At 46.7% G+C, this 24,352-nt stretch overlaps 1 protein-coding gene across 1 annotated transcript in view; it reads right to left on the reverse strand.

Annotated features, from left to right (window-relative positions):
• The window catches only part of LOC108928562 (exostosin-1), a 175,001-nt gene that overhangs the window by 39,415 nt on the left and 111,234 nt on the right, over positions 1-24,352 (reverse strand). Inside the window, exons 3-4 of the mRNA XM_018742554.2 lie at positions 5,957-6,050; positions 649-756 (exon numbers count right to left, since the gene is read on the reverse strand). Coding sequence (XP_018598070.1) covers positions 649-756; positions 5,957-6,050 — 202 coding nt within the window. The remainder of the gene's footprint in view (positions 1-648; positions 757-5,956; positions 6,051-24,352) is intronic.

The following is a 24,352-nucleotide window of genomic DNA, read 5'->3' on the forward strand; positions in this document are numbered from 1 at the left end:
GAACAATTTAATGCGAACAATTTTGGCCAAAAAAAAAAAAGTTTTCTTTTATTCTGTTGCACATGTCCTAAGATAGTGCAGCCCAATTTTTGGCAATGGGGATCATCACCATTGAAATTCAGTCTTTACTTTTCTCTTTTTCAAATGCCACAGTTACTCTTCCTGTAGTGATAATCACCGTGTAGATGGCCACTTAACTGCGTATGAATATGACCTTTACACATTTAAGGAACTAATAGCATATCCTGTAATCATTCCAGAGTCCTGAGATCCAGGATTACATTTCAGATGGCAAATCAAAAGACTGAGGTGTTCTGCTGACGAAAGGCCTGAGACACACCAAAAACTTCAGCTTGCATCAGATACATGGGACAAAACTATCCTTAAGGGAGCAAATCCACACGAAACGACACAAGGCAACAAAACACACTGTCTCTTTATGGAAACAGCCACGAAGGAGACTGCAGTACTTCCTCACGGACAGGAACACGCTTACCCGAAATTGGTGGTTACCCCCACACAGCGTAGAAAAAAAAGAAAAGTTTTAAAAAAAGTTGCCAACTTCCACAGCGCACTCATACATAACAATGAATCCACCAGATTCATGACCAAGTGTGAGCCTGCGTCCGGAGGCGAGCGGCTGTGTACCTGCAGCAGGAGTCTCTCGTCCCCAATGATGGCCGCTTTGCTCCAGTCGATGACCTCGGAGAAGGGTAACTCCCAGCCGTTGCTTAGCAGCACGGGGATGCAGGCCGCCTCAAGGAAGGAGGGAGAGGATGAATAGCAGGTGGTCATGGGCATGGACTTGGGACATGAAGCTGTCGGTATAACTAGTGAGTAGGGTAATTAACCTGAACTGCATCAATAAAATACACAGCTGCGTAAAGGAGCAAAGGGTAAAATCTTCATCTCTTATTTCTTGCACGAAGCACGAAAAGCACGGAGGTTATTAATTATTATTATTTATTATTATTTTTTATAGAGCGCTATTCTCACATAGTGACACAGAGCGCTTTAACACAGGCATACAGCAAGAAAAATTGATACACACAAACAAAATTGATAGAAACAAACAAAGAAGACAGGTTCTTGGTTCTGGTTCCGATGTGGTGGAACAACCTCCCCCCTCTCACTCAGAGTTACTGAATCGCTCTACATTTAAACAGGGTCTTAAAACTCACCTCTTCCGGACTCACTACACCCATGATCTCTTAAGTTCATGTAATGCGTAGATGTTCATGCACTATAACTTTGAGATCATACCTGTTGAATGCCGGATAAACCTTCACGCAGCTACTTGTGTAACGTAATGTAAATGTTTTTTTTAAGAAACTCTCAGCACTATGATTAGGAATTGTCAATATTTGGTTAAGGATTCATACAGCTACTTGACACTTTTCTCCAAAGCAACTTACGATGTTAAGGTTAGAGCTCCAAGCTTACAATCACTGACCCATTTACACAGCCAGGTAATTTCAGTGGAGTAATTTAGGATAAGTACCTTGCTGAAGGGTACTACAACTGGAGGTAGGGATTGAACCTGCAACTTTTGGCTCCACAGGTAGTAACTAACACTGCACTACCAGCTGTTCCTACATTAAACCATCTGGTGGAAAGTAACAAACTAACTGTACTTAAGAATCATGCGTCTGCATCTATGACTCTCTTTCTGCTAATATAATAAACACATTGTATTTTCTAGATGAGAGATGTTTGTCACTTTGGAGAAAAGCATCTGCTATATGAATAAATGTATGTAAATGCTGGTCACATTGCATAAGAAGAGTCCAAAAGGAAGACAATTTAAAAAAAGAAGACAACGGTGCGAGAGAGATGGTTTTTGGGGGACCGTTTCACCGTCTTCTCGTGCTCTCGGCTTTTCAGTCTGTCTAGTGACGCGCTTTTTCAGAGCGATACACTTTCACCACGTGATCGCAGCCACAATTACCGTGCCTCTACAAACAAACTAACTTCCAGTTGAACAAATAAAAGCAAAGAGAATTCTTTTTTAATCACTGGCTGGGTGCTAATGTGCATACACAAGCATTAGAAATGATACGAAAAAAAATCCATTTGCTAATTTTTCAGTATTTTTTTCCTTCATCCTAGCGGCCTTGATAGTGAAATAATTGGAAACGAGAGGCGGGAAGCGCATTTCTTTGTTTGCAGATCTTTGGTGAGGCAAGAGCACATGTTTGAATAATGAATGACCTTCCCTGGGTTTAACATACACTTAATATGCTGCGGAAGCATTTGTGCAGGACCTCCACACTCTGATGTCAATCTTCTTAATTTCTGCAATGGCTACACTCAAAAATTCACTAGAAGTCATCATTATTGAAAAAGTTATGTATGCAGAATTGCAAACTAGCACAGTCACAGAAACTAATTTGGTGGAGTAAGTAGCTGTGGAAAGACCGGGGTTCCACCACATTCATCAGGAGACCCGTTCGTGTCATCTGGCCTCATGCATCTCATCTCGTGTTCCTCTTATGCTCTGCTGCTTAAGTACGTGAGGCACGATGACACCTTTGTAAATCTAAGCATGGAGTGCCAGTCAAAAGTTCGAGTACACTTGTTCCAAACTTGTTTTTTCAACATATTACATCCAGGTCATTATTTGTCCTTCACTTCTCTCCTTGGCCAGGTAGTTCACAACTTTAGGCTGCTTTGGAGGTGGTTCCCTTGCTGAAGAATGAAGGGTTGCCAAACTACTAGCAGTTTTGATGGAATGATGTCCCTCTGAAGTGCACTACAGTAGTCATACTGGTTTAGATTGCCATGGACCGGAAAAGCAACACCAGAGCATGACCCTGTCACCTCCATGCTGGACAGTGGGAACTCTTGAGCTCCTACACGTACTTGGCCGTTGGAGCAAAAAATTTCACATCAGTGATACGCAAGATTAGCATCAACTCCTGAAACGTCCAGTTTCAGTGTGTTTTGTCCCAGACAAGCCTAGTTTCTAGAAGCTGCACTCAAACTGTTGATGAGCGCTGTATTTCTCAGATAATGCAAATTATTTAATTGCAAATTCGTACAGAAGATAATAGCAACTCAGTCTATTTCAAGACACCAAATGTAATGTTTTTATATTTAGCGGCGTTCATTGGTGTACAGTAATAAAGAGCAATAGTACAATCTGTTAATATCTTTGGGTCATTTCATTACCCGAGGTTCCCTGCAAAGGAGACGGCACTCATCGTGGCAGATAATTGTGTGAACAAATATGGCAGAGCCCTCATGCATGTAAATACATTTGACCTTTAATCGTAAACGCAGAGCGGAGAACAAATCTGCCCGGGAGAAGTGGTGGGGTCGCCGAGCGATGGCGGGTGAGAAAATCATAACCAACTGGGTTGCCGTAACAGGGTGGCCTGCTGCCCTCCAGCTAAAACGGTAAATGACAGGTGCTTGGGAACAAACCAAATTAATGCCCTCTCTTTTCAGTCCCGACGCTGAGCCGCAAGATTAGATTCCTAGATGAGATTGACACGTGGAATTAAGATTCTCATTTTAATCTTTGACTCCCATTAGGCAAAATGTGAATTTCCTGGTCGAGAGCAGGCAAATTTAATAGGGGGGAGGCAGCTTTATTTAAGGCAGCTGTCTGCATCAAAATTAATCAAATGGGACGAGTACGCCAAACAGAGAGCCCTATAGGGTTTATTCAAAAAAAACATATGGGTTTACCGCATGCTGCATGCACTGCCAAGTTTCCAGTCCCTGTTCTTTGTTAGCTGGAGAAATGAGTGGGTTCAGCGGCACGGAGCGCTAGCGGGAAAGAAAAGTCTGGAAAAGCGTGCGGTAGGTCCACCCTAAACGTTTTTTCATCTGCAATGGCTCTCAAAGGACCATGTTTCCGAGGGAAAGTGAAAAGCTTTGATTTAAAACATCGGCTCATGTAGGAAACCCTTTCTCTAACATGGTGAGGCTGATGGGTCCTGAACCGTGTACGCTGAAGAGCCAAACTAAATTGAACACGTTTTGCAGTCACTGACTATATGTGGAGGCATGCAAAGCTAGTTACTGCGACCGCGGTTTGGACGTGAACGGATGACATGAAGGAGTGATTGGGGTGCTTTTTAAAACCACTCAGAGGAAAAAAATGTCAGCAGTAACTCAGGGAACCTTTCTTAGTCAAGCTTTACATTGATTCATTTAGCTGATGCCTTTTTTCCCCAAAGCAACTTTTAATTATTTCCCATTTATGGAGCAGGGTAATTTTACTGGAGCAATTTAGGGTAAATACTTTGCTCAAGGGTAATAGAGCTGTAAGTGGGATTTGTACCTGTGACCTTTGGGTCCAAAGCAGTTCTAACCACTGTACTATGAGCTGGCTGTGCAACACAGACTGACAGCAGGGACACAAGGTGGTGTAGGGGGTAGAGCCATTACCTTGAGACCAAAGAACCTGGGATTGTACTCCTGTTCACCATACCCTTTATCGTGGTACTTTACAACAGAGCTAGAAGATATGACTGCAAAATTGTGCAAACAGACAAGCAGAGGGCTGGTGTAGGGGTTAGAACTAGAGCTTTTGTAGGTTCAAATCCCACCTTAGCCTGTTGTCGAAACTGCCCTGGTAAAAAAAAAAAAAAAAATCTGAAAATACGCTCAATTTATGATGAATTAAAGAATAAAGTGCTTGGGTGCTCAGTTCCCTCTGGTGTCTTCAAGCTTTTGAGCAAAGGTGAGAGCATACTTGAGCTTAACAAAAAACCTCAAGTATGCGCTCCCATCTTTGCACTAAATACAGTAAAAATTAACCACCCGCATAAATGGATAAATTATAGGTAGTTTACCGCCATAAGTCGCTGTAGGTAGGAGCGTCAGCTAGACGAAGAGATGTAAACTTAACACAGACATGTCAATGGGACCGGTTTGCTGCTGAACAACACTCCCAAAACCAGAGTCAGGAACTTGGTGTGAAATCTCCAGCGTGGGTGACACAAATACAAACGAATACAGTAAAAAACCGAAAATTCGCAGGCTCTATAAACAGGTAAGTAATTGTAAGTAGCTTAGTGTACAAACCTAACTCTGTAAATTTCCATGGGGAAAAGGGCTGGTTAAACAAATAATAATCCTGGGAGAAATGGAGTAAAAATTGTGAGGGAAAAAAATGCACCTGAGGACGAATGTCCTCCAAGAAGGAACAATCAGCTGACACAATCAAGGGTAGGATTCAAGAAGATGAGGTCCCATAACAGCATCTCGGGATCTCGGTGGAAAGTGTGAAGTGCAGATTAAATATTAAGAGGAGAAGAACCAAGCGGGTGAGATGTGTGACACTAGAAAGTAAAATGATAGCTTGCGTGGGCCTCCACCTGCACCCGCATTCTGGAAATCAAGAGCGTCGCCGCAGCGCAATCGCGACCGTTTGCTGAGATTTGCACGACGGCACTTGCACGAGCGACAGCAGGGTGGCGCTCTCGCCAAAGCTCAATGCTGTTCCTTGAGCCGCTCGTCCGCCCCCCGTCAGGCACGGCAGCGGAGGCACGCGAGCACAATGCAAATTCGGAGCTCCACTTCCGCAAGCGTTTATTCAATGAAAACATAATTAACGCAAAATATGCTGGCGCTTTAAGTGCTTTCTTTGTTTTTTCAACAATAAAAAGAACTGTTGTGTGTTAATTTGCACCTGAATAACCTTTTGTGTGTTGAATTCAGATCTGTCAAGTGCACCCGTGCCTCGCACATTTCTCCGGGAACAGGCAGAGAGGTGTTAATGAACGTAGGTGGCGGTGCAGGATAAATATAGCAGCCTCCATATCTGCCATGGAGTAGATCTGAAGCTGCTTTGGAAGAAATGACAGATTGTCAATACCAATAACCCAAACATCTGGAGTGTGGCCTGGGGACTCGCAAAATGCCGAGCCTTTGACCTGCTGGTGGTTTCCAAGGGAACGGTTTAGCGACGGAGGGCAGGGAGGAGGGTGGTCGAGCGTCCTACCTGCAGGGCCTCCAGGAAGCGGAAGGAGCCCAGGCGACGACCGCGGGGAACCAGGCAGAAGGTGGAGTTGTGGAGCAGCTCTTGGTAGTCGAACCTGCAGGAGACACAGGGAGTCTGTGAGGATTGGGGCTAATGTCCATTTCCAAGCAGTCAATGAGTTCACAGACAATAGGCGAAGGAATAAAACTTACACCAAACCAGTCAACCAGTTAACCAGTCAATCAATCAACCAATCAATCAATCAATCAATCAAATTCTCACAAAAACAAGGTAACATGCTGTAACAGAGAGCTGTGATTTTTTTGGTAGGAATAAAACCATTACCAAATATTCCTCAGAATGTTCCTTCAACAGAAGGTGATCATAGCTCTGGGAAAGTCATAGAATGTCACAGGCTATAACATGAAATATCGTAAACGATTTTCTGTTAAATTATTCAGATGCTTAGCAAATACATTCATCCAGGGCATCTAACAGCACCGGACCCTGCCCATTTATTCCCGTTTAAAAGTGTAATTTTAGCGTGAGATCAGTTAGACGCCTCTGTTGCTTATCCTGAAATTTATAGGGCACGTTTGTAGAGCGAACACGGCGCTGGAGCCCGTCGAGAAGCTCAGTGTGAAAAGACACGATCCACCTAGAAACTTCACGCTTCTGTCCGCGCAACAGAAAAAGATAATACAATACTGAGTTGATTGGAATCCAATATTAATAACCTGTTTTGTTGCTAAGGCAGGTGAGCCCTTAGCAACAGCAATGCGCTGTCACTGTAGCACAGAGGACTGCCGATATCTGAACTGTTCTATGTACCGGGGAGGAGGAAGACAAGGGCTACAGCTGAGATCATTCTCAAAAAAGTGCACATTCAACCGATGAAAAGAATTTACCAGATGTTTACGAGATATGATTCTTCACGTAAGTAAAAGCAAAAGGCTTTCTATGCGTCAAGTTAAATCAAATTAATTGTTTATTCATTTAGGTACTTACACTGATTTACACATTGACACAGAAAGGGTCATTTTATTGTATCAGCTCAGGGTAAGTACCCTGACACTACATTAGGAGATGGGATTTAAACCCAGAACCTTTGGTTGCTCTAACCTCCACACTGAAGCCTGTTCAACATTTGCAAGAAATCTGGAAAAAAAAAAAAACAACTTTTCTTAATTACAGTTCATCTTTAACCACCTGACCCTCCACAGAGCTTTAAAAAGTGTATGTTATGTTTGTCACGAGTTTGTCTTCCATCATGTAGTTTGTATTTATTTGTCAGGTGGAACTCAGGTGTAATTTCACAGGACTTTTGTGAGGTGAAGGGAGAGTACATGACTGTAGTTGCCCATGAATGTCAGTTCAACAGCCTTAAAATGTGCCCTTGTGCATTGATCTCAAAATCATCTCCTCGCCAAAATGTTCACTCTTTCCTTGGTGGTGATTATGGTGGAAAACACTGGCTTTTGTGATCATTATGGAATGAGTCAGAGCTCCTCTGTGGGGCCTGGTGGGAGGACAGAGATCTTGGGGTGGAGACCCTGAATCAAAGCTGCACAGGGAGATGCTTCCTCAAACACGGACTAGCTACCAACTGAAGAAAAGCCAGGTGCAAGTAGCCTGGTGAAGGCCTTCTTCAACAGTAATAACTTCTGAAACGTCCATCTGTGGGTCAGCACTCAGACGGCATACCTGCTTGCTGGACTCCCCCATGAAACCCAACTCTGTTGACTTTCTGCATGAAATTGTCCGCATCAGACGTTAACTGTTGACATTCACCATTGGATGGCTGATATTTCTCCCATCCAGAGTAAATCACCCACCTGCGATGGCACAGCTGGCTCATCGGTACAGGGGTATATCTGTTGGAGCTCAGCAATACAGCGGCTGCCCAGGTGGCCCCACTGGCTAGCGGAAGATGCTCCCCAACCTCCATAGCGGTGGGACATGAAGTACATGGTCGTTTATGACTGCTTGCTTCACGAACGTCACGTCCCGTTCACCTTGCAGTAGCTGCTTTGTCAGACAGTCAATCGCACGGAATAAAGCGGGAGCTCTTAAGCCACAAAAACGAATCAATCATCACACATCTCGGTGTCTGTTTCTGCTCCGTGTCTGCACGGCTTCACAGTTCACGACCACCCCCTTCTCCTGCTACTCAGTCTCACGCGGAGATGATGAGAAACGCAAACGGAATTAGCCACGATTTCTGAAAAGAGGATTTGTGAGGTGATTCATGCAGCTGGATTAAGTTAAAAAAAAAAAAAAAAAAAAAAAACAGAAGCAATTATCGTGATTTCTTTGTCCTGGAGCAGACATATTTCTTAAGATAAATACGGAAGATTAATTTGGCGAAAAACGCATCGGATGTGCTTCATTACACCTTAATCCGCTTTATCGGATTGGTGGGCGGGACCAGAGGCTGATATAATTAATTACCTGCCGTACCTGCCTCAGTGCACCTCCTTGAAGGTAGGAGGAGTTTACACTTGAATTTATTCAATCAGCTCATGCTTTTCTCCAAAGCAACTTACAATGATAAGCCAGTTATTGTAGAGCTGGGTATTTTTACGGGAGTAATTTGGGTTAAAAACCTTGCTCAAGGATACTAGAGGAGGTGGGAATTGAACCTATAACCTGCAGGTCCAAAGGCGGCGGCTCAAACCACGACACTGCCAGCTGCCGTCTGCATCTCTTCTGATCTCCAAACAGCTCCATAAATTTACATGCCATCACACCATCTGTCACGATCACAAGTGATGTCACCCGAAAAGTTACCACGGCTCCACGCTCCACAAACTGAATTGAGTCGGTCTGACGGAGGTCATGAAGAATGAAGTGCAGGTGCAGGGCAGCAGGGGGCGTGGTCATTAGAGCTGCTGCCTGGCAGCGGAAGGATCTGGGTTTAAATCTCGCCTCCTGTAGTGCTGCAGTTACCCTTGAGGAACTCACCCTGATTGTCTGCGGTAAAAACGACTGAGCTGTATAAACAGGTAAAACAGTGTAACTCGTTCCGGAGAAAAGCTTCAGCTGAACAAGTGAAAATAAAAAGCACGTTTTTGCCTCTTTCGCAACCGTACTGTCACACACACCCTGTTTTCGGCACACACTCCGCCACATCACGGGAGGATTTCTGAAAACGAGGCCTACTAGGGGAACACGTCCGGTGTGTCGGAACTCGCCGGATGAGCGCCCTTTACACACACGCGTGTGCGCCATTGCCACTAGAGGGACTCGTGGGACAGCCCGATCTTCAAACCGTCAGCGCTCCCCTTTTCACCATCTTTACTCCGTGGGCTTCTCACACACTAGTCGCTGCGAGCGTTTCTTCGGCTCTGACTTCACGGCAAATGCTGAACACCAGCAGGTAGGAGAAGGACACGGAGCGCAAACAGCCGGCATGCGGACCTCGCCGAGCCCGACTCGATCCAAAGAGAGAATTACCGGAATCCGGTCCGGTGCCGCAGCGTTATGTGAAAGTCCTTTGGATGGAGAGATGTTTGGAAGACTGAGACCCCCGGTTCAGCGTAAAACTGTTTCCATCCTAAAGATGAACACACGGATGGACCTGGGCTTCGAGCCAGCGCTGGCAGGGACATCCCACAGCTGGGGGAGCCCCACCTGTCCGATGGCCCGAAGCTGCAGTGCAACTCAATGAAAATGTGAGCTTTAAACTGCATGAAGAAACTTTTTTTTTTTAACACATGACATTACATTTAGATGAGAAATGTTAAGATTAGAGTTACAAACTTCTAATGATTTACACAGCTGGGTAATTTTACTGGACCAATTTAGGGTAAGTACCCCCACTCAAGGGTACTGCAGTCAGAGGCAGGGACCAAACCAACAACCTTTGGAGCCAAAGGAAGCACTTCTAACCACTATACTACTTACTGTCCTGATATGATACTTTTCTCCCTATTGGACTTCCTGCCCACGTTATGGCTCCTTCTCATCCACATTTTGGATGTGTCACAGTTTGCCTGTAATCGCGCGTCTGGTCTGGAGTCTGAGCTAATAGAGTGACTACAGCAGAGTCTGTGAGGTTAGGCTTTAAAACTCTAGGGTCGTGGGCTTTAGAACCCTCGTTTCCAGTCCTTGGCCTGACATCCTCCAGTATACACAGGTTTTTTCTTTCAGATTAATAATGTTCATTCAGCTTTGAATTTATGCACCCTTCTATACAGCAGGATATTTTTACTCTATCAATTTATGGTAAGGACTTTGACCAAGGCTACTACAGCAGGAACTCAAACCTGCAACCACCAGTCTGCAGTGCTACTGCCATAACTGTTGGGCACCATGAGACGCCACGCTATGAAACAAGACACTCGGAATTAATTAGCTTTAACTGAGACGGATCAAATACAGAACGAACAACGATAGCTGATTGATGTGGGATTCCCTACAATTGTTGATCGAGTACTGGTGAAAATGTTGCAGGTTTATAAGGTTTTCAAGCCAGATGTTTGGGTTTGAGTTTTGAGTAAGTGTCGGAGGGATTTGGCGACGAGACTATAGGAAAAAAGGCTTCCCCGCGTAACGCCATTCCACCGAGTCCCACGCAAAAATACACGCTAATACGCCCAACACGTTACCGTGGACCATCTGTGCCAGGAGTGTATCAGAGAATTACTCTTTCTACAGGTTCACACTTTAACGCATGAAAGGCTATGATCACATCTCTTTACCAGCGCACAGTGCATCATAAACACCCAAAGTATTAAATCTCTTAGACACAGTTTGGCATCTGTAAGATTTAGTAAGTTATTAAAAGCAGGACTGCGTGTTTATACATGCTTATTATCACTGTTATAAAACAGTAAAAATTTCCTGAAGGGGTTTTACGTGGCAGATTTCCTCCGTAAGCAGTAAATATTGTGGCGGACTGTGGGCCGTATCGAACTCCATTTCCCACAATGCCACACGATCTGCACAAGACCTGCGACGACGCAGCCCTCTTTTTGGCGTGAAGTCTGAGTCGCGAGCTTCTTGCCGGAACGGAGTCGAGCCGTAGACCCGGGCCTGCTCTCGCAGCGCTCCGTACCCCAGCGAGCGGTCGGCTCCTCCGGCACCCTGCGCTTTAACTGTCGGCACCTGTACACAACAGAGAAAGTGTCCCGAGCGACTCAAAGAAAGTCCTGCCAAAAGCCCCTTTTGACATTCGGATTATTATTTTATCGTTTGGCTGACGTTTTTGTCACTCGGACTTTTTCCCGTTGTTTTCCCGGCCCAGCTTGTCGCGAGCCCCTCTCCCCAGGGATCCCCCGGGACACGACGCAGCACTAATGGCCCTCGTAGGGCGTTTTGTTAACACATATGAAACTGTTCTTTGAGCTTCATGCTCAGCGACCTCTTCATTTGAGTTCACTGCTTCAAGAAGAGAGGGGGATGTGGTGGTGCAGCAGGTTAGGCCCGTGCCTGCTCTCTGGCGGGTCTAGGGTTCGAGCCCTGCTCGGGGTGCCTTGCGAGAGACTGGCGTCCCATTCTGGGTGCGTCCCCGTGCCCTGTGTTGCCGGGTTGGGCTCCGGCTGTGTGCGACTCTACTTAGGACAAGCGGCTTCAGACTGCGTGCGTGTGTTTTGTGAAGGAGGCCAGATCAGGTGTTGGGCCAGCAAGGAAGATAGCAGTCAGGTGCCTAGTATGCAGTGGCCCTGGGTTCAAATCCTTGCTCAGGCTGTAGTGCTGTTGATCAGTGTACTTGCTCTGAACTGGAATGGTAACAATTACTGTGCCGTATAAATCTGAGGAATCAATCCCAGCCTTTCAAGTTCCTTGGGACAATGATGTCAGCGGGAGAAAAAAATTATCATAATGATATTAATATGATTGACTCGTGACATGTGCTACACTCATCTTCAGTGACCAGAATGACTGTTTTTAATTCCCTGCACTTATGTTGCTCAATGTCCTTTCTTGCCAAGAAATTTTATCTCAAGTATGACTCCGGCCCCTTTAGAGACGTTCAGCTCCACATTCCCTTCCTGTCTATATGGCCTGTAGGTCTGCATTCGTTTGCATATTCATACATCACTCCTGCATATTAGTGTTCTGTTAAAGCTGTTGGCTTGCATAACTGTATCTGAGTAGATTCAGTTTGTATTCCGCAACTTGTGATCGTGGTAACGGAGACTCGAAATCGGGCGAGGAGAAAGGAGGAGGAGGCTTTGCACTAAATTACACCGAGCGCAAGAGATATTTCTGACAGGAAGGTGGGAGAGCGAGAGGGAACCATCTCTTATTCCCTTATTTGTTTTGACCGCCTTCATCTTCTCTCCGCCGCTCCCTGTAATCCCACTCAAAGCCTGTGTTTCCAGCCTAATTATTTTGCCGTTATTTGAGCTCAGACCAGCTGTCCCTCACTGTGGGGCTGGGAAGGCCAGTTCCAGTGGAACGCGCCGCTCGGGAACCGTCCCTCCAATTGATGTGACACGTCACCCGTAGCCTCCCTTGCAATGCTGGTCCTTAAAGAACCGGAGAGCAGGCAGGGGTACGAGGGTCCGCGGAGAAGAAACGGTTTCCTGCCTGCGCGTTCCTCTCGATGAGCAGCTGCGGAGTCGCTTAAAGACGCGGTGAACGCAACCTTGAGGAAAACGAGATGATTGCGGCCTTCGGTGTCCGTCAGAGCCTCGCTACGAGCGTTTGTTAAGGAGGAAATCCCCGGGTGCCGGGTTCATCTCTTTGCCACCAGCGGTGCTCAGAGCGGCTGCGGCGAGAGCCAAAGAATGGTGCGGGCGGCGAATCGTCGGCCAAGAAAAATAGGCGGGAAATGGCTGAATTAAGACAAATTAAAAGAAAGACCTCGTCAGCGTGCACTGGGCACCCAAACCCTCCTTTTCCTGTCCTACTGAATTAGTAAACTCCATGCTGCACTTTCTTCCCAGTCCCCGAGCTTGTGGAAAAATCCCGAGCAATACAGAAACAGATTGTCTGCGGCGAAGGAGCTTCCGCTTGCACGTTTCATCTTCGTATATTCATACATTTCGTGTATTTATCATTTACACAATCCTCCTTTTCAATATGTTACTTTGCGCCGAGAGCTTTCATCACCCTCTACACCGTATGTCTCGCTGGGACTCGTCCAAATGTTAATATACCTGGAGACATACCTTGGATCAAGATAGCTACTAGATGTATTTGTGCATAAACAAATTAAACGTTACATCTAGACAGTTCTGTACTTGAGACATTCGCCTGTTGTCGACGTGACCAGGATAAGTGGGCTGACCATGGATGGAAGTGATGAAACAGGCTAAATGGCTTTGAAAGACATTAGTTTTGAGACTTGTCTTTAATTCTTGGAGGGATTCAGCAGTTCTGAGGGACGGGGGAGTTCATCCCAACTCAACTGAGAATGACGGGCTCTTGGTTTCGGTCCCATCGTGAGGTCAGCAGTGGAGGAGCACAGCAACTCTTGCTGGGCTGTAGGAAATGACCAGGTTCCTTAGGGCAAGAACCTTCCAGAAATGAGACGGCAATGGATTCATTTGGATTTGCTTTCAGAAAGTGCCCTGCGGGCAATTTAATAAGGAGTCCTCATTTGGAGGGAAATTAATTAGGCTAAACTAAACAGAGAAACACTCTTAAGTTCTCTTAATGAATAAAAGAAGGAAACGTGTTAAAGGAGAGGAAAGCTGCCCAGTGCTCAGTGTGTGCCAAGTAAACACATAAAGAGCAGTTGTAGAAACTCTACTACAAAGTAGAAACATTCAAAGCGAGGGACAGAAGATCCCATTAATAGATATTTGTAATTATATGAAATATTCAACTGTGTGTAAGTTGACATTCTATTTTGAGTTGTTATCATTATAATAACTCAGGAGGCTTCGTTTTGATTCGGTTCATATGGAGGTGTGTTCGCATGCACACTGCGGAGAGATAGGGGCTTTATAGCGCGCTGATAAAATAAACTATGATAAATACAGTTCCCCCGTGAACAAAGCAGACATTAATCATTTCCTTCCACGCGTCGCCATTCGATTCTCCTCGAGCCGTTCTGTTTGCTCAGAAAGAGGTGGCTTCAAAGAGATGAATTCGTGTCCTCGCGCTGTTCATCTTGTTGTCATGTGTGACACTGAAATAAAAGTAAATGTTTTATTTGAGCGCCGATGCCATTAAAGGGTCTGAACAAAGGCAGATGAGTTGGAAGCCGAAGGAAGCGAGCGAGAAACAGAGGACGGGCGAAGACGTTCCGAGAGCTCGGCCGCGGAGGAAGGCGGAAGCTAAAAGGTGGGGCGATCGGTCATCGTTGACGGGTGCGAGGCGCAGATGCATTTGGAAATTTCGCAGGTCCCTCGGGAGGATGTGGGTTCTGCAGTGAAAGGAGCACCTGTCCTGACAACGGGGCTTCGGCCTTTGCTGTTTTAAAACATGACCCCCTTCAAACACATTACCATTAATCTGACACTTTTCTCCACAGCAATTTACCGCGTTAATCTACTTGCACTTACGTACCCATTTACACAGCTGGGTGATTCTACTGGAACAGCCCTGGGCAAGTACTTTGCGCAAAGATACTCCAGCTGGAGGTAGGATGTGAACCTGCAGCCTTTGGGTCTAAAGGCAGGAGCCGCAAGCCACGGGGCAGCCTCCGCAGCAAAGCCCCGCCATCGAAGCGCTGCGGTGCCCACGAAGGCCACAGCGCGCAAGTCTTACCGCAAACACATCTGCTACTTGTACCACTCGATATAAATCAAATAGCCGAGCTACACTGCTGTCAGTTACTATAGTAATTAAGCGGAGGCGGCCGTCCCGAGGGCTGTGGGGACCTAACGACAAGAAGACGGAAGAGTCACACTGCATTTCCGTCGGTGTTCCCTGTACTGCGGTGAAGTATCGACTGCCCCCCCCCAGCGAAGGGCCTTTGATGAATTTGTTTTTTAAATGGAAAATACAAGGACGGCACCTGGAGGCGAGTATCGTCGATGCCCACTTCCTGAAAGCGTGGAGCCCTCGGGGGCATTAAGAGCACGGAGCTGCCTTCGGGCGACATGGACACGCCCGAACCGGAACCTGCCGACCGTGTGGACGCCGTTTCAAGAGGCCCCGGTGTCCTCTCCCTCACCTGACTTCACTCCACAGATTTCGGTCCACCTGTGGTTCGCACCACCACCCGTCTGCTTCGTTAAGCCGTGTGTTGGAGCTCCACGTGGGGGAGGCTTACCACCAAGGGGAAGGGCGGAGCAAACTGAATCCAGCAGAGCCTTGAGAGGATTCAGGAGTTCAGGACTCCACCGAGATTCATTTACAGTGAAGCTTCTAGATCCAGTGTCCTTTTGTTCAATGGAGGGTCACGGTGGTCTAGAGCCTAACCAGGAAGCATAGGGCGGGAGGCAGGGTACACCCTGGACAGGACACCGGTCCATCGCAGCACAACACAACCCCCAACACACCCACCCGCCACCAACTCACCCGAAACACGTGTGCGGACTGCGGCTGGACACCCACGTGAACATGGGAGAGCATGCAAACCACACCCAGACTGAGCTGGGTTCAAAGCCATGTTCGAATGCACAGCTCAAATGCTGTGAACCACTAGTGCTACCCACTGCACCACTGTGCTCTCTCGTCCTCTACACGAATATATGTGTACATTGTCCCAGGACGCTCTACACTCTGAACACAACCGCAGTAGTTATTCTGAGCCCTGCATGTAGACCTGCTGAACCACCACAGCTGAGAAGGCAGATCTGACGTCGCTGGTTCGATGGCACAGGTGTCACACATTTACAGCAGTTCATTTAGCCAAAGCTTTTCTTCAAGTGACAGATGACTTAAACGAAGTTAAACGAAGTGCATTTCACCAACAGATGAAGAGATCCAGACATGCGGTTCTTGCAGTACAGACATTTTGTCCAGAACCGCTACCTTTGCCGGGGCACAATCACACGAGTGGCTGCATGTAGTACTGATAGGAAATAGGAACATTTTTTGACACATAGCGTACTGCAAGTTTGCAGAGCAGTTAGGAGATCAAGAGAGAAGTGAGTCTGAAACAGACCCTTCTTGAGGGATTCAGCTGCTCTGAGTGACAGAGGGAGCTTATTCCACGGCATTGGACACAGAACCCTGAAGCTTTTGGGCTTTTGACTTTTGTTGGGGTTCATGGAGATGCTTTGGTAGGGGATGTTCATGCTATGACCACCCTTGGATTACATGAACACAAAGCCTTGGAGAGACAATGATGTTGTGGAGCGGCACCCGAAACTGAGCTCTGCACCTCTTGTCGGACCTCCTGGTTCACCGTGCGCCTGAGAGAAGTCCTCTCTCAAAGTGGATAACTGCTGGCGGTGCGGTCCTCAGGAGCTCTCGCATCCTTCATCCGGCCAGCGGTGAAGAAACGGCCAGAAGGCTCCCCGCGAGAGGTGCGGCGCCGTGTCGGCTCCTCGGCGGAGTTGAAACTCGGGTCTCCTCTCATTAAAGATTAAAGCCGGCTCTCGAAATATTTATTCATGGGCCGCGCTCGGCTCGGCAAACCTCTCGATCACCTTTGCGCAGGTAAACCTCGTCCCCCTTTGTACCGTCACTCCGCCTAAACGACGGAGATGAAAAGAAAAAGAAAGCACGGTTCGAAGGCCGAAGGAAGACGCCAGACACGGGCCGTTCATTTCCTCCGCGTTTGTGTGCCGTGCAGGTAAAAGCACCGCTGTTTCCACTTAATTCAGTCTAGTGAATATTCAGTAAATACTTGAGCTAAAAGCATACATCTGAGGGCTGTAAATACGTAGCATTAAAAAAAAAAAAAAAAAAACACGCGAAGCTCAGTCTAAGCTCTTTTCATAAAAAAATCAGAACATCAACAAAACTCGAGTGAAAACTCTGAGAAGCAAAAAAAAAAAAAAAAAAAAAGTCAAATAAAGATAGAAATGGAAATAAAACAGAAGCTCTTCCTTGTTATGTCTAATTTATTTTCAGTTCTTTAATCTTTAATTACATGACATTTCACTTTCTAATTGAAACGGTCTGCTGTTCTGCGCTGCTCTAAGTGTACGCGCTGCTTCATCCATTAAAATCCATTTTGGTCTGTTGTCATTTCTCTAGTTTTCTTTATAAAAACAACGCAGAAAGAGAAAAAAAAAAAAAAAACATTATCAATCCCTTGCGACTTTCCGCTTTCTCCTTTAGCGTCACTCGTCTAGTCTAAGTAAAAAGAAAAAATGAGCCCATCACACAAAACACTAAGTAAATCCATGTAATTTCCCCATTTTCCCCTGTTCATTTTCCTCTGTTGAAAGTTGGTTTAACTGTGATAAGGCACTAATAAGGCACTAATGCCATGTGATATAACCTTTTAATAACGGCGCACATGCGGTGTGCTTTTCAAACATCTGGATTGCAAAAACTGCTTTTTTTTAAAGAAATTAACTCTCGGAAGGTTAACTTTCGAACCCTCGCTTTTTGTCAACTTTCCCACGGTCACTTTCCAGAGTCCAAGTTTCACCGCAGCCGCTCGTCGCCACGGGACTCCTCTTTGTAGCCAAGAGCCGAACGGCTGTGTTGGAGGCCATGCCCACCCGCGCACGCTCACGTGCACACTCCCACTCACGTGCACTCTCGCGTGCACGCTGCCAGCTCTGTAAGAGCGCAGGCCTGAGCTCGGCAACCCTGAAATTTCAACCCCGTGTTCCTGAGACCTCGTCCAGCTCTGCCATGGTGACTCATTGTCAGTCCGTCCTGTAGCCCCACAGAAACATGGTGAAGCCTCTCTCGTGCAAGCGCCCCCCCCCCCACTTCCTGGTAGAAAGTGACAGAGATTCCCACATTAATCCATTAGCGTCTGTTTGGATCACGGTCTGGTGGGAGAAGGCCAGCGTACGGCGCAGCGATGGTTAATGATTGATAGGGCACGTGTCAGCGTGGTCAGGTGAACTGAACCAAAGACCTGAGCGGGGGTAAGCGGATGTGTTTTATACTCTGTTTTACCCTCTGAAAGGGATGCGATAAGCACTCCTGGGGCAGAACCCTCAAACTTGAGGCGGCCCTAAAAGTCACACAGTCGGGGCTGACAGAAAGCAAAGAGGTGTTAAATAAATAAAGGGCGAACGGAGAGAGTGGGAGGAGGAGGGACACCGTGAGGACGGCACGGCGTGTCCAGGATCAGCGGAGCATGCTGGATGTTAGCACGGCATTCCGGTGGGGTTAAGCGGGCAGAACCGAAATCTCAGGTTCATGTAAAGCCCAGTGTGAAAGGACCTGACACCGAGGGCAAGCGCTCTTACTGCTTACCGCAGTCACAGCCAGGTAAATGTACTCTGAAACTGTCAGATCTAATATTTAGCATGTGTGACTGGTGATACTGGAAGGAACAGAACCCCACTGCTGAAATTCTTCTTCTTCTTCTTATTATTATTCGTATTATCAATTTTTATATTATTATTATTATTATTATTATTATTATTATTATTATTATAATAACCCTTTTTTAGCTTGTGTCTTTTCTAAAGCTGCCTGGGTTTGTGTACTAAGCTATTTACAGGGATTTACCTGATTACACAGTACGGTTATTAATACTATATCAGTGCAGAGTCAGTACTTTTGGTCAAGGGAACTGCGGCAGGGGAAAGGGCTCAGGCTCCTAGGAGTTCAGCACCTCCTGCCCACAGTAAAAGCCCTTAGGTCATGTACAGTGTGTCTGCTGGTAAGCCCTCTCCTTCCACACTGGTCCAGCAGACGCCAAAGGCCAGAAAGGTACGTTTGCCTCCAGCGGAAAACCAAGGCCCCCGGAGGAATAAAAGGTACCGCACCCAGACGCGGGCTCTTGCTCCGATGACCCGTCTCGGGCTCTTCCCTCCTGCTGCGACACAAAGGAGGCGCTCTGGAAACACACGGTCCAGTCGACCGCGGTCTCCGCGTGCGGCAGGAGTCATTAGAGGAAGCGCCGGCGCTCGCATCCGGCAGCGGAACGGCCCGCGGCGCCATCGTCGGCCCGCTCTATGTTATCAGAGCTCAGCCGCCACCCTGCTTATCAGCGCACGGCTGTTTGTGCCGCTCGCTGCCTTTCGCTCGACTCCCGGCGCCTGACGGACAAAAAGGCATCTCAGAGAAAGGGCGGCGCACCAAGTCGCACGAGCGTTGTGGGACGCGACTGAAAACCAGCGATGCACGTGTGATACCAGCATCGCTTGCGTTGATGCTGTTTCATATGTATGAGCATAGAATAATATTCCCATTCTGTGGCGCATGTGTTCGTGAACGGACCCGTTCTGACTCACAGCGACCACTCGCAAGGTTTCCGAGGCAAGGGAGGAGCGCAAGTGCTTTGTCAGTGCCTTCTTCTGTACCTGTCTGGGGGGGCGCGAACATGGGCAGAAACATTCAGATTGTGCACTTGAGCCCCGCCCCCACCACGCAGATCTGGATCTTTGAAGCACCAGCTTTACCTGCTGTGCCACCATATGCAGATATATAAAGCAAATGTCCTATATAAAATATATAGCGCGTGCGCACACACACACACACACACACACACACACTCACACACACACACACTCACACTCACACTGGCCGCTTGAAGCTGTCTCTAGCATGTTGCTGAATGGATGTGTGTGTGTGTGTGTGCGCACGCGCACGCCTACCCTGTGATAGACTAGCACCCTGTCCAGAGTGTAGACCAACGCCCCTCCCCTCAGCTTTGGACCCAGCGGTTCCGGGATAGGTTCCGGACCCCCGCGACCCTGATCAGGACAAGCGGTTAATGAAAATAGATTTATATAGAAGACTGAAAGGAACTGCAAGGTTTTTGTCAGAAAAAAACACCCCATATAAAATTCTTCAGTTACAAGTAGAGATAAGAGTAATATCACTACCTGCCACCCAACACATGCCCCCCCCACCGCATCCCCCCACCCCCAATGCAGCATCCAATATGGCATTTCCAGCAGCAAAGTGCATGGGCCTACCTTTGGACTCATCTCTACACAGATCAGACCGTGGACTTGTGGCATTTCGGTTCGAAGTAAGCCAGGTAATTAACCTCATCCTTATCAGCAGGAGAAGATGACAAAGTGTGTTTCCGGTGTCTTCTGCATGTTCTGATGCCTTCTGAAAAGCCCTGGCATGGAAAGGCGCTTATCTGGGCGGCAGAGCCGCGTGCAGGGGAAGGAAGGGTTCGACATCCTCGGCGGGAAGATTTGCTGGCGCATCTCTGAAATGGATTGGAACGAGAGCCCTCTGTGAGCGCAACCCGTCTCGTTCTGGAGGAATCTCCCTGCTCTGTGAGACCCTGCCAACGCGCCTCTCTCTTGCCAAGAACAGCAAAGGCTGTGTTTGCGAGCAGCCGCAAAGAACCAGAAAGCCAAAGGTTACATCCACAGGCATTTAGCACTCAGAGCAACCCCTGAGAACTCCAAATCGTGGTAAATTCGTGGGGGGGGGGGGGGGGGGGGCTGGCATCATATATAATGTATCCCCCTAAACAACAACAGCATCATCAAAGTTTAACTGGAAATCAAAGTGATGCCAAGTGTGCGTTAGACCTCCTTAATCCCCTCCATCTGCAGATTCATGTCAGCATGACAGTAGTTCATACAAGTTGCCCAACGGCACTCTGGGAAAATGCGGGTGGCCCTAGTCGGAAGTTCCACACCGTCGTTTCTTAAAGTAGATCAAAGGCAACTACGTGAAGCTGGAAAAGGCCCAATCCGGGCCAAATCGCTCATGATCAAAACGTGGAAAGTGGACCGGAGGAACCGTTCCACCGGAAGGGAGGAGACATCAAAGGGCGAAGCTCTGTCCATTCTGGCCGATTGTGTGTGGGCAGTCAAACCCCGTGTGGAGTAAACGGGGCCATATTCCTGTTTCGCTCGGGCTCACGCAAGCAAAATACATTTACAAATAAATAAATATATGTATATGAAAAGACTTATGATTTAAGGCTTTGGACTTAACGGTTTGGAATTACGAAAACTATTTATGATGAAATATGTAACCATAGACTTTACAAAAGATGTACGTGTGACAGATGTTGGTCAAGTATTTAAAATATTGTAACGAACTACGTTACCGCGAGTTTGAGCGGCGAACTATTTAATGTAAATAGTTGCATTGTGGGAAAAGTGTGACTATAGTGTGCAACCGCTGGGGGGACTTATGGGGAAAATAATTGGGAGACTGTGTTTCTTCCAGTAGAAGAAAGAGGCGAAAGCCTGGGTGTGCTAAGCAGGTTGGTTTAGTGTGCAGGTCCATGGGGGGGGGGGGAAAAAAAGGGGTCTTTAGTCCAATAGCGATATCTCTTTGTGTCCCAGTATTGTAATAAAGTGTTCATTACAAACACTATCTGCGCGTCTTTCTTTGACCCATCCGAACCCAGAGCACTGCGTGACACAATATCTTGTAATTTAAAAATATATGCACTATTTCAGTCAAAAAACTCCAGAAGTCAGCTTATTACCACTGTGAGGCCATGAAATTTTGTGCAATAAAAAAGTTTAAGACAGCATGAAACATTACATTGTAACAGAACAATATTTATATTTTAATCCAGTTCTGTTTCCAGGTTTACCGTGAAACTGGAAGGATGCAATGCAAAGGAGAGTGGACCGTTAAAGAAACGAGACACAAAATGTAAGGTGTTCTTTTCCTGTGAAAAATTAGTTTTCATTTCATGTTTTCCATTTCATGTTTCATTTCATATTACTTCATTCGCAGCGTGTGAAGTGAAAATCATCAGCTTTGGCAATCGCTGCAATATATTAAGTGACGCAATGAGCTCGTTTTAGCCTAACTTAACAGTGAACATAAAAATAATTTCAGTTTTCACTAATTAAATCAGCAGCAGATGCATTCGCTCCATATTGAAAACTTTCATTTCGCTGTCAGTGCGGAATTATCTTCAGGCCCTTTATTGAGCTGTTTTCACTAACTGGAAGACGTGGTATTTATTGCCCTGCATTAAAAGCTACATATGACATTTCTTGTGATGCAAAGATCGCTCCAACATGAATAATTCATAAATTTGTTATTATTCATTTATCCAATAAGACACGGGCAGCCAAATGGCGCAAAGCTACTGAAGGCATCTTTGATCCGAATTTTGGGTTGGACTCCGAAGCAACAGCTCTTGATTTGTGGCTAAATGTTTCCCTCCTGCTTTCCAGCCTTTACAGCTGGCTGCGAAATTTGACATCCTTCTCTATTTTTTATGACCATATTGTTTCACAGTATGTCACAAAAACAATGCACTTTTGTCTCGGAAGGCATTATTCGGCTCTTTTCAGCTTTCCAGAGACGGAGCTGTTATTCGATCAGTGTTTATGCCTTTGCGCTACATTTTAAAAGCAATTCTCCTTAAGAAAGCGTTCATAATTATCGCCTTTCATTTAAGGGTAATTAAAAAATTAGAAAAAAAAAAACTCCAGCCTGCGTCCTCAGCCATCACCACATCTTCTGCCGACTCAAAGTTTCCAAGAGGAAGGGCTGCGCAAATTATTCTGTTTAGCAAATGAAGGAACGATCACAAAGTAACACATTTTCTCGTTCTTACTGCAGGTTCTACACTGGACTTAGCCTATAATTTGAATTGAATTGATGACTTTATTGGGGGTGCGATGGCGCGGTGGCGCGGTGGGTTGGACCACAGTCCTCCTCTCCGGTGGGTCTGGGGTTCGAATCCTGCTTGGGGTGCCTTGCGACGGACTAGCGCCCCGTCCTGGGTGTGTCCCCTCCCCCTCCGGCCTTCCACCCTGTGTTACCGGGTAGGCTCCGGTTCCCTGTGACCCCGTAAGGGACAAGCGGTTCTGAAAATGTGTCTGTGTGAGATGACTTTATTGTCATTATACTGCTATGCAATACAACTAAATTATAGCGGTATTCCCTGAGTTCTTTAGACAATATAAAACACAGACACTTAAGTATAAAAATAGAAAATTAAACAATTTAAACCAATAATACAGTAAATAAATGGATAAAACAGTATAGATATACACACTCAAGCTGCTTGTCCTGAGCCTAACCCAGCAACACAGGGGACAGGGCTGGAGGGAGAGGGGACACACCCAGGGCGGGACGCCAGTCCATTGCAAGGCACCCCAAGCGAGACTCAAAGCCCAGACCCACCAGAGAGGAAGCACAGGCCAAACCCACTGCGCCACTGCGCCACCGCACCCCCCCAAAACAGTAGAATACAAAAGAAATCAGGCAGTGTTCAGCTGTGTCACAGCTCTGGGGACGAGACTTTTTCATTCTTGTGGTGTGCGTGTGTGAATTGCCCTGTATCGCCTTGCAGAGGAGAGCAGGTTGAAGAGGTGGTGTGCGGAGTGAGTGAAGTCCCTCATAATTTTGCAGGCTCTGCTCTGACATCTAGATAAATGTCTTCGACTGCTTGTAGCTGTATGCCGATGATGTTTTGAGTCGTCCTGATGACCCGCTGCACAGCCTGATGAATTTAATTCACGAGTAGAAAGAGAACAGAGTCTTTTTCAATCTGGGGCCCAACCTTTTAACGCGTGGTATTAAAGCCTCTGCTACATCTATATTTCATATCTAGGGAAGAAAACAACAGTTGAACACCTGAGCAGCGTGGCGCTCTTCCATCCGTAATCGGGACCTGTTCCAGACGCTCCAGATCGCCGTCCATTAACGACGGCAAAGTTCATGCAGTACAGCGGCTTCCACAGCTCAACTCGCATGCGTACCGTGCTTGTAAGTGTAATTGTTTTTAATGCATGGCTGAACCGACAGGCCGAGCAAGCTGTACGATCTCCTCTAGGGTTTCTTGGAGGAGTTTGAAATCACGCACTGAGACGTTTGTTAACCCCGAATCGTCTGCAGCCGACCCTCGGCGGAGGTCAGCGGTACACGTGTGGTGGACATCAGCAGTAGACACAGCGGACACCAGCAGTGAAACCAGGGATGGCTGGTAGTGTAGTAGTTAGAGCTGCTATCTTGGGGCCCGGAGGTCACAGGTTCCAGTCTCACCTCCACCTTTAGTATCTTTGAGCAAGGTACTTACCCTAAATTACCCAGCTGTGTAAATGGATAAGGTAGATTGACATTGTAAGCCCCGTTGGATAAATGGAGTTGTGGATGGTTTCCCTGCTACCTGTGATTAAGTTCAGCTGGTTTGCTGAGCCAGTGCTGGTTATGCACCTCACTCTAGGGTACAACAGCCACCCCACCCCCCTTATGCCACCTGTTTTGCTAATTTTACTTTAGGAATTTTGTAATGTGCGTAATTCCCAAAAATAATGTCAAGGACAGAAAGACAGTTCCGAATGAGCTACGAAGGTCACGCATTTCACAGTGTTTTACCACAGTGTACCATAATGTTAAGCGAGCAGGACAAGCCCCCTCACTTAAAGCTTTGTTACACAGCTGACGTCACGAACAAGAACGAACAAGATGTGACAAGTTAGAAAATGGAACGACCACAGGAGACGTATCTTGGCTATTTAACTGGAGCGCACGCTC

This window comes from Scleropages formosus, chromosome 1 (assembly GCF_900964775.1).
Source record: "Scleropages formosus chromosome 1, fSclFor1.1, whole genome shotgun sequence".
In the NCBI taxonomy this organism is placed as follows: Eukaryota; Metazoa; Chordata; class Actinopteri; order Osteoglossiformes; family Osteoglossidae; genus Scleropages; species Scleropages formosus.